The 16,163-nt window shown below is 38.8% G+C and overlaps 1 protein-coding gene across 1 annotated transcript in view; it reads left to right on the forward strand.

The window, feature by feature from the left end:
• The window catches only part of DOK7 (docking protein 7), a 949,191-nt gene that overhangs the window by 762,742 nt on the left and 170,286 nt on the right, over positions 1 to 16,163 (forward strand). Inside the window, exon 8 of the mRNA XM_044072729.1 lies at positions 14,951 to 14,999. Within this exon, the coding sequence (XP_043928664.1) occupies positions 14,951 to 14,999 (49 nt within the window). The remainder of the gene's footprint in view (positions 1 to 14,950; positions 15,000 to 16,163) is intronic.

A 16,163-nucleotide genomic window follows, 5' to 3' on the forward strand; every position in this document is an offset into this window, starting at 1 on the left:
GAATGTGACTTTATGGATGAATGCAACCTATTGAGAGAAATGTTTATTAAACGTGAATACCCCAGCAAATTAGTAGATGATCTTTTTGGGGAAGTCCATTTTAAAAGATTGAATGGTTTCTTCAAACCATTGTTGGCTTACAGTGATGGATTTGACACTGTTGAATTGGTGGATCTCCACCTGAACACCAATACTGACCACTTGGGAAATAAGAGTTATAAACTAGCAACAGGTTCTTATAGCACAGTACCTGACTCTAACCAATTTTATGTTTCTTCTGATGTTGATATAGCTAAATTGAGTTTTATTACCACTTTTTCTGTTGATGCTCCTTTACTTAGATCAATCATTTCTAAGAACTGATGTTTTCTTTTGGATGACAATTCAATTAGAAATAGTGTGAGCAATTCCCCCTTTGTGGTATTTAGGAAAGGTTGGAATCTGAAAGCGTTCCTTGAAAATGGAGCCTTAAAATACCATTTACCACATTGTGGCATGTTTAAATGTGAGGCTTGTCGTTGGTGCAAATACATCAAAGTTGTTAACTTTTTTGTTATCAATAGCAAAAAATACTATATCAAAGGCAAATTCAATTGTAATACAAGAGGGGTTGTTTATTTGAGTTCTTGCATGAATTGCTCTGCCTTTTATGTGGGCAGAACAGAAAGACCCTCAAAAATAAAATTTATGAGCACATGTATGCAACTGAGAAAATGAATTTGAATAATGCTTTGGCCGGACATATTAATTCTTGTCCTACACATGAGTTTAGGTTTCTTGTTATTGAAAAAACTGTTGACAACATTAGGGGTGGGCCAATGGATTTGAAATTAGATGAAAAGGAACTAATTTGGCAATTGAAACTGAATGCTCTGCCCCCCCCCCCACCGGGCTTGAATGATTCTGTTTCCATCAGAAGCATTCTTAAATTGAGGGCTCTGACCAGATGAAGAATATATTTATATTCTTATATTTTACATGTTGATATTTGTATAATATATTTAATATTGATGTTTTTAGTGTTTATTGTTTAAACATTTGTTTCCAGTGTTATTGTTTAATAATAACATTTTTAAATTAGAGTGTATATAGTTTTACTGTACTAGGTAAAGTCTTTAGCACTTTAAATGGAGGCTTGGTTTATTTAATTAAGAAGTGATGTCATGATTAGAAAGCTTACTTAAGGTCTGTTGTATGTTCTTGATTTGTCTGATGAAGTTTGCTAATTTCAGTAAATGAAAGCGCTTAAAAAAAAAAGGTCTGATGAAGTTTGCTAATTTCAGTAAACGAAAGCGCTTACTCCAACTTTTGGGCTCAATGTGGTTCTTACTCTGTTTATAACAGTTTCCAGTTTGTGTTTTGACCTGGTTTGTTCGCTTATGTCATATCAACAAATGGTCACATTGTCGAACATTATCTCATCGACAATGCAGGCTATCACCCCCCCCCCCATATGGGGGAAGTCCGACCTCTCACCCCACGCTAATTATATATATATATATATATATATATATATATATATATATATATATATATATATATATACCAACTCCAAGATTATATTACAATACAGAAAATGGTAAATATCCTGATCCTTACCATAACGCGATCTCAGTTAGAATGGTTTGATGGCATGCATTGTCTACAATGTGGTTGTTTGCTGATATGACATAGACCCGTTAGATACCATGGTCATACTGAGCACTGCAAACAATGGACTACTAAAGATGCAATTCTGCCTCAGCTTCATGAATATATACTGAAAGTTTGGCTTAAAATACCTGTGTCTAAGTTTATATCCTACTATTCCAGAACCTTAACCTTAAGCAATAAAGCTGGGGGGTTCTAGAACCATCATCCCTATAGGTCATTCTATTATACTTAAAATGTTACATTAAACTCATTCTGGGATGTCCAAAATGAAAAGCTTAGCCAAATTCTATATACGATGACTTGATGTAGATGAGAATGTTGAGTGTGAAGGAAATATGTATGATGAAGGTAAAAAAAAAAAAAAAATAGAAAGTCACCAGTGAATGCACCTTTACACCAGTGGATCTTGTCTAGTCTTTATGTGCACTACTAAAACACTCAATGTCAAAGCAGAGGAATGAATGAGGCTATAAGGACACCAGGAAGCCTTGAGCACAGGATTACAAAAGAAATGTAAAAGTTATTTCATCCCTATACAAATAGGTGGTGGGTTCAGATAAATTAAGAATAAAAAGTAGTACAAGAAAAAGACAAACTCAGATTACCACTTTGTATGATTATATTTAATGCATAGACATAAAAAAAATGAAAGGCTGTCACTTTCCTGTATACAGTTTTGGAACATTCAGTATTTAGCATGGATTATTATGTAAACGGCTAAAAAAGCAATTACAGAAAGTGGAAGAAATTAGATAGAAATATGATAAGTAATTTGATGCAATCAGCAGAGAGAGGAAAAGAAGAGGAATAGAGAGTTTATTATGGAGGCAGCAAAAATGGAAGCATATATATAAAAGGGGCTAGATGGCTGGAAGTTGTGGAGGGAAGCCTGTAAAGCTAGACTGAATAATCTTAAGAAAAACAACCAAACTTGGATGCATAGCACTATTCCAACTTGGGTGTTATATACATGTAAATAATGTAAATAGTTTTTTTTACATGCTACCTTTAATGGATTTCTAGAGTATGGTGATTTCTAGAGTATGGTGATTTCTAGAGTATGGTTCATGTTCCAACATATTGTTTTAGTATATACACACAAAGTCCAAACAGCCACTTGTGTAAATGAGACGCTGGAGCAACAGATAAGTAGAATTATACACACAGCACCATCCAGAGTAACAGCCAACAGCAAGGAAAAGTTAGACCACTGCTGAAATATCCAAAAGCAGGTTTAATAGTAGAACCTTCATAGAAGGTCTGAAGAAGTGGTGTTTGAGACCATGAAAGCGCTAACCATATTCACTGTTTTTATCAGTTGTTCTACTATTCTGGAGTATCATCAACAAAATTCTTTATCCAGGAAATCCTATCACCCCACCAACCCCCTACCCAAACAATACAGCACAAGAAACTGCCACCCTTCTCAACTGCCACTTTATCAACTCTATCTGCAGGCAAACCCACATAGACCCTAACACCTTTCCCTCTACTCCTTCCCTTCAATATACCAACAAAACCACCTTTTCACTTAAACCAGTCTCTACTGCCTACATAAAACCACTCCTCCATAAACTATGTTCTCTCTCTCTACACATAATTTACCACCCCTCTTTCTAAAGCTCACCACAGACTCAATAGCCTATCCAATTTCTATACTAATAAATAGATCAATGCAAGTAAATCCAAGTATCCATATTCTCTGGCATTTGGAAATCATCCTATACTATACCTCTACACAAAGGAGGAAACTCTACTGACCCTTCCAATTACAGACCCATGTCTATTCTTTCCCCACTTTCAAAATTCCTCGAAAAATGTATACACATTCTCAACTTTCTAATCCAAGAAAACCTTCTAGCAACTACCCAACATGATTTTTGACCAAACCACCCATGCTCCTGCCCTTATATCTTTTAGTCATACTGTATCTGAAGCTACAGACAACAACCACCTTGTCTCTTGTATGTTCCTAGACCTCTCAAAAGCCTTCAAAACAGTATGTCACTCTAAACTTCTAACAAAACTATTTGATCTCTGCCTCTCATCTGTCACTCTTGAATGGTTCTCTAGCTACATTACCAACAGCTACAGTCCATCAGATAGCACACCTCCTGCTCTTCCTTTCTACCCATCCAAACAGGAGTCTCCCATTCTTGGACCCTTACTATTCAGTATTTCTACTAACAACCTACATACATCCTGCAGCCACTTCTGTCTTGTTCAATATGCAGATGACTCTACTCTTATCTCCTTCCCCTACTCTGACAATATCTCTCAACTTCACACACTTACCCAAAACTCATTCCTTTCTGTTGAAAGATGGCTAACAGAAAACCAGCTCATCTTAAATCTAAAAATAAAAAATAAACTTCTTCTCTTCCTTCCAAAATCTCTCTCTTATCACAAATCCACCTTTACCATTTCATCACTTAATAACACAATAATTAAAGCAGAATCCCACACAAAGTTCCTTGATACCATCATTGAGTGTCAATTAAAATTTGACCTTCACATTTGGGTCTACATCAGAATCTCGAACAGGCAGTTCAGCGAATGCCTCTTCATCGGCACATACTGAACGAATGCACTAAACCGTGATCGTTCACAACAGTGATTTCTTTCCCTGGGAAGAAATCGCTTGGCCGTCCATTTTAGTTTGCCGTTTTCTCCATTGTAGTGCGATCTCGGAGTTGGTATATTTAGTTATGGTGGGGGGGCAAAGCCTCCCACTTTGTTTTGTTTGAAGTGATGTATTTCTGGTTTGAGGGCAAGTGATTTCTTTCCCAGGGAAAGAAATCGCTGTTCTAAACAATCGCGGTTTAGTACATTTGTTCAGTATGTGTCGATGAAGAGGCATTCACTGAAACACCTCTTCGAGATTTTAATATAGACCCTCACATTCAACAATGTATCAAAAAAAAAAATTTGGGTTTTCTTTATATGAACAAAAAATATCTTAATTTAGACTCTAATCTTTTTCTGGATCAAGCATTCCTCCTACCCAGCCTATTCTATGCCTCTCCAATCCTAACAAATTTACAATCCACATTATTTGCCAAGCTCGAACAAACTTACAACAAAATTGAATGATTTGCCTCAAATCAGCCATACACCTCTCAGCACTGCCTTGCACTAAAGAACCTACACTGGCTTGAATTCCCTCAACAACTACAACTACTTTTGCAGCTACACATAACATACTCCATACTCAACAAACCCACTGCCTGACCCTTCTTCTGTTCGCTAGTATCCTACTTCATCCCAAATCATCCACTCTGAAGCTCTGACCAAAATCTCCTAGATATTTACAAGCCAAATAAAACCACTGGCAAACTTTTATACAAATACTCTGTATCCTCTGTATCTCAAGCTTGGAATAAACTCCCTTTGAATGTAAGAACCATCATGCACATAAGTCAATTCAAAAAAGAACTAAAAATCTTTTACTCTAACTCACTGATCTGCCCCTGCCAGGACCCTACATAAACCCTCCCTCCTTCTTTACTTCTAATACAATTCTTTTTTTTTTTTTTTACAGCTCTAAGTTTCATGAATTCTCAACTATGGGGTAACTGCATCACTCCAACATGTGATATATCAACCTGCACTACAATTTTATGTTTCATTCTCTGCAACAATCTATGCAAACATTTATGCTTCAGTTTTGTATTTCTTCCATGCTATGTACCAACATATGTCTTAAGTTATGTTTCAGTTTTGTATTTCATTGTATTTCCCATACTATGTAACAACTTATGTCTCATCTTTGTTTACATCATGTCACCAGCCTCTTACTGTGTATTTTTGCTTTTGTGGCACTGGTGCTTTTCTCCTCGGGTCTCCACTGAAAATGGGCTTTTGGCTCAGTTGGACCAACCTGGTTATCAAATGTCACATAAATAAATAAAAATAAATAAATGCCACATTGATACAATCTGAAAAACACAGAACTAGAACAAACAAGAAAGATGCAATCCGAGACATAAAATCGTCAAGTAAATAAACAAACAGTGAGGGCATTTAGAGGCTGTAACTTGTAGAGAATCATAAACTTGTCATCATGATTGCTTTCAAGCTCTCATGAGAAAGTACAGTCACATAAGTATACTCAGCTAAGCAGCAAGTGTTTTGATTTATAGGATCTTTAAGAAATGTAATATATGAGTGAATCAGGCACAGGTGGATGTTAGGCCCCCAGCATGTCTTCCAGTTTCAGGATGTATTATTTCATTTAAGCAGATAAAGTAAAAAAGTACATGTTGTTCTGACTCCAGCTCAGCAGCTGGTTCTGGTAGTCTTCTATACAGTTAATTTGGTGCCGTATATGGATTTTATAAGGTCTGTATATTTATTACGTAGTTAACCAGTTACTGACATTGTGTGCTCTGCTCCCTTTTACTTCCATAACTAGTTATCTAGAGGTTTGATAGAGTGTGCTAGCAGAATTTTGATTACTACAGTTGCAGTAATGTGCTTTTTTTAACTTGTTTAGGCTTTCAGGGATTCTTTAGTATTTTCTTACTGCATCTGTTGGTACAATAGCTTTGTTTATCTTTTGACATGTATCAAAATATTACATGTATCAAAATATTACATAGTGGGATATGTGGTGTTATCAACTTTATAGCTAGAATTCATCTTAATGGCTACGGAATAAAGCTGTAACCTCACGGTGCAAAACATGTAAATTGCTTGGAAAGACCATACCATGTGCAGAAAACTTATTCAAACACCTAATTTCTGCAATTATTTTGAACATCATTTTGTTAAAAGAGCACCACAGTGGTGCAGCACTTGGTTCCCAGATTTAGTGCCTGGTGGGATACCTTCTGGGCAGGGACTGCATGACCTCTTCCTGTCCACTTGGAATTTATTTTGGTGCTCCTCTTTTCTCCATCTTCCTAAAGACATGTTTTACATGATCTTTTAAACTTCCTCTATGTGTGTGTATGTATCTACGGGCATAAGTGCATCTGCATATCTTACAGTTATGCTTACTGAGTGCTGGGACCAATTCTGGCTTCTCAAGGGTCCTGAATAGGAAGTTATGTCAGCTGAGTCCTGGGACAGGCTATGGGTTCCCAATGACCCTGAAAAGATAAAAGTAGATGTTCTGCTCAAGATTAGTTCTCTGCTTTACACCTATTATGTGATAGGAGAATCTCCAGATTTTCCGTGGCTATGAATTGGAAGAAGATATTGGAAAATGAATGAATTACACACACACACACACACACACACACACACACACACACACACACACACACACACACACACACACACACACACACACACCACACACACACAAAGTTCTTAATATGTCATTCAGCATACTGGATGAGTAAGGCTTATCAGCCTTGTCAAATGCTTTTTCTGCACTTCTTTGAGCTCATAAGATAAACAATAACACCATTGTGCAGACCTAAGGATCCGTATATGCATTTAAATATCTTAAAAAAACAGCTTCACAACACTGTTCCTACATTTTCCTATAGGATCATAGGAGATTACTAGGCTAATGACTCTGGGGCCCTTACAAGCCTAGCCAAGAGTTTATCCCCAAAAAGAAACCACAATCAGCACCTATTGCTACTGTCAATGAAGGACATGGGTGGAACCCCTGGGACAAATTTGTGGTTGCCCATCCACTCATCAAGGTTACGCTTGAAGAGGGTCAGCAACGTACTTTGTTTGCCATGTATCGGGAGTCTATTCCTGAGATGGGGCAGCCTCTGGGAGACAAACCTGTCTCTCCAGCAGGTTTTGTTAATGTCACGTATTAGATTTAATCCTTTCAATCGGGTACTACGCAAGGAGTTAGAGTTATGGATATGGAGCATCTCTAGTAAATCAGGGTCTGAGATTGCCTTGTAGGTGAGACACAGATCACCTCTGAGCAATCTGTATGATACAGAGTAGAGTGATAGTGATTTGAGCCTGTCCACATAGGACAGGTGTTGGAGGCCATGGATTCTCTTTGTGAGGTATTTTTGTGGTCTTTCCAGTTGGAGCAGGTGTTTGGAGAGGTACATATCAAATGGGGCATTGTACTCAATTATTGGCCTAATGAGGGAGGAGTACAGAGAGGTAATAACCACCTTTTTTCTGGATGCAATCCCTTTACTTATGAAATGAATCAAGTAAAAGGCTTTTCTGACCACTGGCGCCACATGATGGTCAAATATGAGATTGTTGTTAACTTGTGTACCCAGGTCTCTCACCATAGGTTGTGCACTTAGGGGGTTGCCACTGATGTGATAACCAGTAGGAGCCATATTTTTGCCGAATGGTATGATAATACATTTTTTGCATTTAACTTAAGGCCACGATTTTGGCACCAGTCTTTTGTTTCTGTGAGACCATCTTGAAGTCTGTTAACATCATTTGGGGACTCAATGACAGCACCCAACTTACAGTCATCTACATACTTGGCCAGCCACAGGCCTTTTGTCTTTGCCTGGACCTCTGAGAAGTAGATGCCAAACAATAGAGTTCCCAGAACAGAACCCTGGTGAAAACCATTAGTGACAGGTCTGCTATTGCAAGTAGTGGCACTTATTTTGACCTTGTGGGTCCTACCAGTGAGCCAGTTGGCCACCCACCTGATGAGATAGGGATTTATGCCAAGTTCTGTTAACTTTTTGATGATGCCTGAGTGGGGGATTGTGTCAAAGGCTTTGGCCAAGTCAAGGTAAGCTATGTATACTGACTTTCCCTCATCCAGTGCCTTGGTGACAGTCTCAAAAAAGTCAACTAGGTTCAACATGCAAGATCTGCCCTTGATGAATCTGAACTGGGTGGGGTCAAGTGCTTGGAGATTGCCTATGTCCTTGTTTATGAGGTCCATAATAATACACTCCATGACCTTACAGATCAGATTTGTCAAGCTAATGGGGTGATAGTTTCCAGGGTCAGTAGTGGCACCACCTTTGTGCAAAGGAATGACAATGGCAGTTCTCCACTCTGGTGGAATGTAGCCTGTACTTAGGCTATGGTTGAATAGGGTGCTCAATGGCAAGGCTAGTTCTTGCTGGAGATGTTGCAGAATACAGCCTGGGATACCATCAGGTACCATGGAAGCTGTGTTCTGTGCCTTGAATAGAGCCTTTAATACTTGATCTATGGAGATGTGAGGTGCGGGGCAAGTATCAGGGATGTCGAATGGGTCTTTGGGGGGGACATGGGGGTAAAGTTTGCACTGAACCTATCTGCTAGCAGGTTGGCTAAGTCAACAGGATCAGTGTAAGTGGCACTGTTAAGAACTAATTTGGAACAAACCTGGGGTTTGCAATGGAGGTTTCTGATGTAACTGAAAAAGGCTTTGTGGTTAGCCTTTGTTTCAAAGGCTAGTTTCAATTCATAATTGGCTTTGGAGGTTTTTACTAGTGATCTAATTTGCTTGTTGAGGCTAAGGAGGGAGTTTTTTCCAATTTTTGTGCATTTTTAACTTTGGACAACAGTTTCTTCCCTTTGTTGTAAAGACTATTGATAGAGGATGGCCATATCATATGTTTGTGTTTCCTTGAGGAGCAGGTTATGTTCTTTTGGGTATGGCTGAGTCCATGCAGTTGTACAGGTGCTTGTATACTGCATTGGCATACTGTTCAGCATATTTGTCTGCATCATCTGAGGGGGGCAGTGGTGTGAAGCTATTGATGTCCTCCCTTAAAAGGTTGTAGTCAGTTTTTTTTTTGCAAAGTTTTTTAGACTGGTTATGGCTGGGGGGGGGGGGTGTGGACAGGATATTCACTTTGAATGAGACAGATCAATGGTCTGATCTCACCAGGGAAGAACGTACTATGGGGGTGGTGCATCAGTCACCCATGTCAGTGAGCACTAAGTCTAGAATGCTATCTCCACTTGTGGGGAATGAGATGAGCTGATCTAGTGCATTAGAACTGATGAACTCAAGGAATCATTGGGTGAGTGCATTAGAGCAGGAATAGTTCACCCAGTTTATGATGGGGTAGTTGAAGTTACCAAGGATCAGGGTGTTAGGGGGTACCTTGATGGACTCAAGTAGGTCCAGGTAGGAGGAGTGGGTGTCCTGAGTCATGGAGGGGGGTCTATAGCTGGCTATAACTTGGATGGGTGTCTTGCCATTGTCAATTGCACCTGGAGAAGTTCTAGTGCATCATGCTGGCAAACCAGTCTGGAGGTGTGTTTGCCTTTAATAAAAATAGACACTCCACCACCCTTAGTCTTCCCAACTTTTGTGCCCACTGAATGGTGCACAGCAACGATTATCCCACTTCACAAAGTGGGAGCCACCATGGACCCCGGGAACTACCGCCCCATTAGCCTGACGAGCCTGGTCTGCAAGGCTATGGAACGTATCATCATGGAACTTATAAACAATGACAGTGGTAATCTCCAAACTCTGGACCCTACCCAGTTTGGGTTTTTAAAAGGCAGATCATGTCTCCTAAACCTGACAGACTTCTTTGAAGTGGTCACCAAAGCTGTAGATGAGGGTAAGGTGGTTCACACAGTCTATCTCAAGCTCGCCAAGGCTTTCAACACCATCCCCCACTCTGCAATTATAAATAAACTTACTAAACTAGGTATAACTCCCTATGTCACAAGATGGGTTGCCAACTGGCTCACTGACAGAACCCACACTGTGAAAGTAGCAGACTCTAAATCCAACTTCAGACCAGTGACAAGTGGAGTACCACAGGGTTCAGTCCTGGGTCCTCTCCTGTTTGGTATCTACTTCTCTGAAGTACAGGCTAACACAGAAGGTCTTTGGCTAACAAAGTTCGCAGATGACTGCAAACTAGGAGCCATAATCAAAACTCCTAAAAATGTAGACATCCTAAAAAAGGGCCTCACTGAGACAGATGCCTGGTGTCAAAGCCTTGGCCTCAAGCTCAATGCCAAAAAGTGCATTGTCATCCCTTTTGGTAAAAACTCTGTACCCATGAACTATCACATAGGCGGTAGTCTACTTAACATCATAAGTGTGATAAGAAACCTTGGACACAGGTGGACAGTAGTCTCTCCTTTGATAATCACATCGCCACAGTAGTCAGGAAATCTTTCTACATGGCACACCTCATCACAAAAGGTTTCTCATCGAGGAAAAAAGGGGGCATTGTTCCCCTCTATTCATCACTCATTAGACCCATTATAGAGTACAACGCCCCTTTTGGTATGTACCTCACAAGACATCTACAACAACTGGAAAGGCTGCAGAAATACCTCACAAAGAGGATTACCGGTCTCAAACAGATGCCCTATGCAAACCGTCTCAAAAAACTCCAGCTTTACTCGGTCGCGTATTGCCTACTCAGAGGCGATCTCTGCCTAACATACAAAGTTATGTCAAACCCAGAGCTGTTGGACATGTTCCACCTAAAGAAATCCCAATCCCTCCAAACTACATGCTCTAGGGACCTAAACCATGTCACCACAATAAACAGAACATGCTGGAGGGATAGATTCCTGTCCCAGAGACTTCCCATACTCTGGAACAAACTACCTATCTATATCAAACAAAGCTCCTCATTAGCACTCTTCAAGAAAAATCTTGATGATTGGATGGGAGATAGGAAATTCACCCCAGAGATCACTTCTGTGGCTCTGCTCGACAGGGGCACAGGAAAATAATTTTCTTGGATGGTGAAAGCCAGGGTACCATTTGGCTAGGCTTATATAGGCTGTAGGGCCAATAGCCTAGTACCTTCCTATGAACCTATGATTTCATTTTGGGATCAGAATGTGTGGAATGAGGTATAACCTAGTAAGGCAGGGGTGCTTTCTGCAGCCTTGAACCAAGTTACCATGACTGCAGAGATGTCAGCATCTTACAGTGCTAGGAGAGCCTCCAGTGAGTGCATTTTCAGGTTAAGACTTCTAGCGTTAATCAGCATGACCTTCAATTTGCTTTTTGACAGATCTTTTATGTTGGAAGATTTGTCTGTGGGAGATTGCCTAAAAAAGGCACAATGGGGGAGGCAAGAGCCTTGGCCAGAATCCTGAATCCCAGGGGTGGCAAAGCATCGAGGTCTGTCAACCGTGTAATCCCAGGCAGACAGATATTGGATCCCCTTGGAATGACACCAACAACTAAGTCAATTGAAGTCAATCACTGCTCCTTTGTAAATGAGAATATTGCCAAAGCATGCTGCCTAATCATTTTGTTTTCACACTGCTGATTGGTAAGATGTACAATCACTGTGAGTATGAATGTATGAGAATCACACTGGCATGAATGTATGAGTATCAAACTGGCATGAATGTATGAGTATTACACTGCAGGTTGCCAGAATGTAACCTGACACTACACTCCTAGACAATTAGCTGCTTCACTGTTTTTTTTTTTTTTTGTTTTGTTTTTTTGGCATATTGCAATCTCTGACTTCAGAAGATGGAAATCACTGTACATGTTCAGCTGAAATAGAATCCATTATCGGGGATGTAGATACTCCATATCACTCTATAAATTGTTCAATGCATGCAAAGCAGCTCATTTAGCATCCTTTACTATATTCTGACTCAGATATACTACAGCATTGATGTTACTGATAACATTTCTGTAGCTGTTTTTCTTTCAGGTATGATGAGATACCTAGCTGCTTATGATGACCCACCAACGGACCAGCAGTCAAGGAGCCTCAATCCTCACCACTGGCACCAGTAGGGGATGTATACTGGGAGGATGACAAGATACACACACAGTATTTTCATATGCAGCTCTCTGCATCAAGTGTAATTTCCCTGAGCACACAGAGACCACAGTCAGTCAGGGGCTGGTTTCTCCCTCTTTCTCCAGATCCCCAATAAGACTCCCCACTGGCACAGCTATAGAATTGAGATCTCAGCTGAGTAGCCAAGCCAAGACCTCCAGCACTCTCTCTGTCCAACCAGTGCTTTATGTCCCTGCTCGAGTAGCTATCACACACACTCTTTGAGGTTTGATTTACACACACACACACACACACACACACACACACACACACACACACACACACACACACACACACACACACACACACGCACACACACGCACACACATACACACCCAGGTTTACTAACTATGCCCCCTTTTGCCCAGACTATAAGGTAGTTATCACTGCCACCAGCCAACTCTTAAGGCCCTTAAGAAAGAGAGTCCAATCTTACTTTGTAATGTTAATATTAATACAGATGGTAGTTTGACCAAGAGCAAGGCTATTAGGAGTGGCCCACAGTTTCACCAAATAAATATGCAAGTACTCTCAAAACTTACATATGTCTCACAAAGATCAGCCACGATGAAATGTTTAAATATATTTAATAATAAATAATAAAAGAAGAATAAAATAGCCAGTGTATATTCACAGTGACATCAGAGTTCAAAACCATAGGAAATATTTAAAACAATACTGCAGGACAGTCTCAAATAAATAAAGAAAAACATCTAGACCATGCTTCAATATATTCTTGACTGGCTCTAAGAGAATTACTATACCCTAGAAACTTACTTGAGCAAGGAATATGTGGTTAATGGTTCTGGTCACCAGGTCCAAGACAGAATACAGAATGCTGTGTCTCTCTAAGGGACTTCTCAAATAGCTTGCAGAATGACATAATTTCTTGTCATCTGATTATCCCAGATGAATCCCCCACTACTGGAATCTGGCAGTATTTAGCATCTACCTGTGAAAATCATAGACCTCAGATCTTTGGCAGATTCTAGAAGTCATAAAACAATTGCATTCCTTTACATTTCAAAACTAGTAATTGTTTCACTTTAAAGACAATACAGAAACCTCCCTAGTACAGACATTCTGTCTCTAGCTGGCACAAAGTAATTTAATTTCAGCTATTTTTCTGACATTTTGCTAGACTGAAGTTTACTTGCTGTGTTCCAGTTTCCACTATTAAAATATATACATTTAAACATTTACAATAGTGCATGTACATTTCTGTTCTCTTCCAGCAGGACACACTGTGCATACATCTTTAATCTCAGTACTTTATAAAATACATTTTTAACACACGTCTGTTCAGACCAGTTTGATTTACACATCTACAGTTCTAATAAAGTTGTAACACAAGCATCTTATATACATCATGTTGATATTCACAAATGACATATAATTATTTACAAAATTCCAGATAGCTGTGCAGGCAGTATCTCCCTTCATCACATAGCTTAATATTGCTTTTTAACAATAATGCAAAAATTACTTAATTTGTGTTATTACAGAGTGTGCAAGCAGACATGGGCACAAGTTTAAGTTAAATCAAGAATTATTAAGTATATGTCCCTGTTCAGTACCTCAGCAAAATAATTTGAGCTTGTCATTTAATCAGACCCACTAATGTCAAATTTAGAAATACACCAGAACTTCACCGTCAAGGTACAACATTAGTGAATGCAAGTGCATTTAATATGTTGTTTACTGCCAGGCTTTGTTATTTTTTATTGTGTTATGTGTTGCCCGAATGTTGAAAGAGTGGAGATGAAGCAGTGGGAATTTTGTGTGTATTTCTACTTGACTAAACTGCAACAGAAAGCTTCAGATCAGATGTTGAAAGTTTTTCTCTTCCACAGTGTTTGTCCTTTCATAAGAGTTTTGCAATTGTGAAGTTAGTGTGTTCAAGTATAGAGGTTTAGGGAATGAAATCCCTCATATGGGAGTGCATAAATGCTTAATATATGTTTAGTATTCATTAATATTATTGGTGTTAACATTTCATCATCAGTCTGTGCAACTTCTTGCCCTATCAAAAATGCAGTATTGTGGAAAATTTCTTAAGATAATAAACAACAAGAATACAAGAATGAAAATGAAAAGACAGCATGGCTTTAATGTTAGACATTGATTTTATTATTTTTGGTTTTATCCGATAATATCTCCAAGGCAAAAAAAAAATATTAATTTCTGTGATCTAGGAATAGTTCACAAGTTATGCACATCCAAACTAACATCAGTGGCATGCAGGAAGGGTATGATTGTTTTGAATAACCACCAGGAATACTGGAAGCAAATTATTTACTTTCAATATATTTTATTTTATTATCTGGGGAGTAAAATATTATCAACTGTTCTATGTTACCTTACTGAGATAATAAAAGAAAAAAACAGAATATGTCTGAAACAGGTATAAATTAATATGAAGACAGTACTGCTAAAAGTCTTTTTTAAATTTTAGTAAAGTAATCTATATCACAGGCAGGTGTTGCAGCTTGTTAATTCCCACCAATATCTGCTGCTTCAGATTTCTACCACTGTCTTTATCGATCTCTTAGAATGACATTTTACAGGAATTGTGACTAAATCAGAATCTCTTCATATTTCAGGGAACAACAGTTACACAGCCTGGGGTCTTACACGTCCCATCTGCTACAGGTAAGACTTAACATTCTGGAACTCAGTTACCTAAATTAACCAAAATTATGCTATATAAATTACTGCTCCTGTACCTCTTTTTTGTTTGCTTGTTTGTTTGTTTAGACATGATATCTAGCTAAATTACATTCTCATATTTCTGCCTTTAGAATCCAACTACTGTACATAATTCACGTTTAAATATATTTATTTCTCAGCTATCTAGACACTTTTATGTGATCTACGGATTATTACTTAGGTATTAATATTTGTAAGCTGATTAACCTGGGCTGTTTCTATAGGGCTCACATTTCCTTATAATACAGATATATAAGAAAATAAACCTCTATAGAGCAAAAAATTGGCATAAATAAGTTTGCACATAATTTTGTTATTAAACTGTGATAAACCTGATAAGATTAAATCTGTAGATATAAATGCATATTTCATTTAAGTATAGTTTCTTCCGTGAAATGTCAGTATTTGGTGTAGAACACAGATCTGTAAGATACAATTAGAATTACTTACATTCATTTTGAAACACACAATGTATAAATTATGAAACTCATGATGGTGGGCATTCTTTGTTGAAATCTGTGGTTTTCCTGATTTCAGAAGGTACTTTGTGGCAACATGTTTGTGCCAGATGCACACTACTACCATGGCACATACGGTCTTAATCCATACAAGAACTAAAGCAAAAATCTGCTTCAGAATGGGATTCTAGATAGCCATTGGTTCCACAGGCAGACATAACAGCCAGAATTGTCTTCCTAGTACATGTGTCACTTTGACAGACCAGACTTGAGTGACTAGGATCACATCACTACTTGCCATGTTCAGATGCCCTCACACATACATGAACTCAGTGATGACTCATTCTGATATGTGACATGCTGTGTTAACCCATGGCAGCAGCTAAATAGCACCTTGTTCACTAAAATATGTGGTGCTGCTATGTTAAAGAAGACATAACCGGACCCCAGAGGAGCTGTGAAAGAGTAGGCTGGCTGTTATTATGGGGACCTGCATGTGCCCTCAGGAAATGGTATTGTCCTAAAGATCAGTATGTAGTATACTTCCAAGGTTACTGCCCCTGGTGCTGTGTCTGGGATATGACCTCCCCACCTCTGTGGCAGGATCCCCGATGTGCCACTAAAGTATCCTGCAGTGATGCATCTAACA

Source organism: Protopterus annectens, chromosome 5.part0 (assembly GCF_019279795.1).
Source record: "Protopterus annectens isolate FY-2018-M chromosome 5.part0, PAN1.0, whole genome shotgun sequence".
In the NCBI taxonomy this organism is placed as follows: Eukaryota; Metazoa; Chordata; order Ceratodontiformes; family Protopteridae; genus Protopterus; species Protopterus annectens.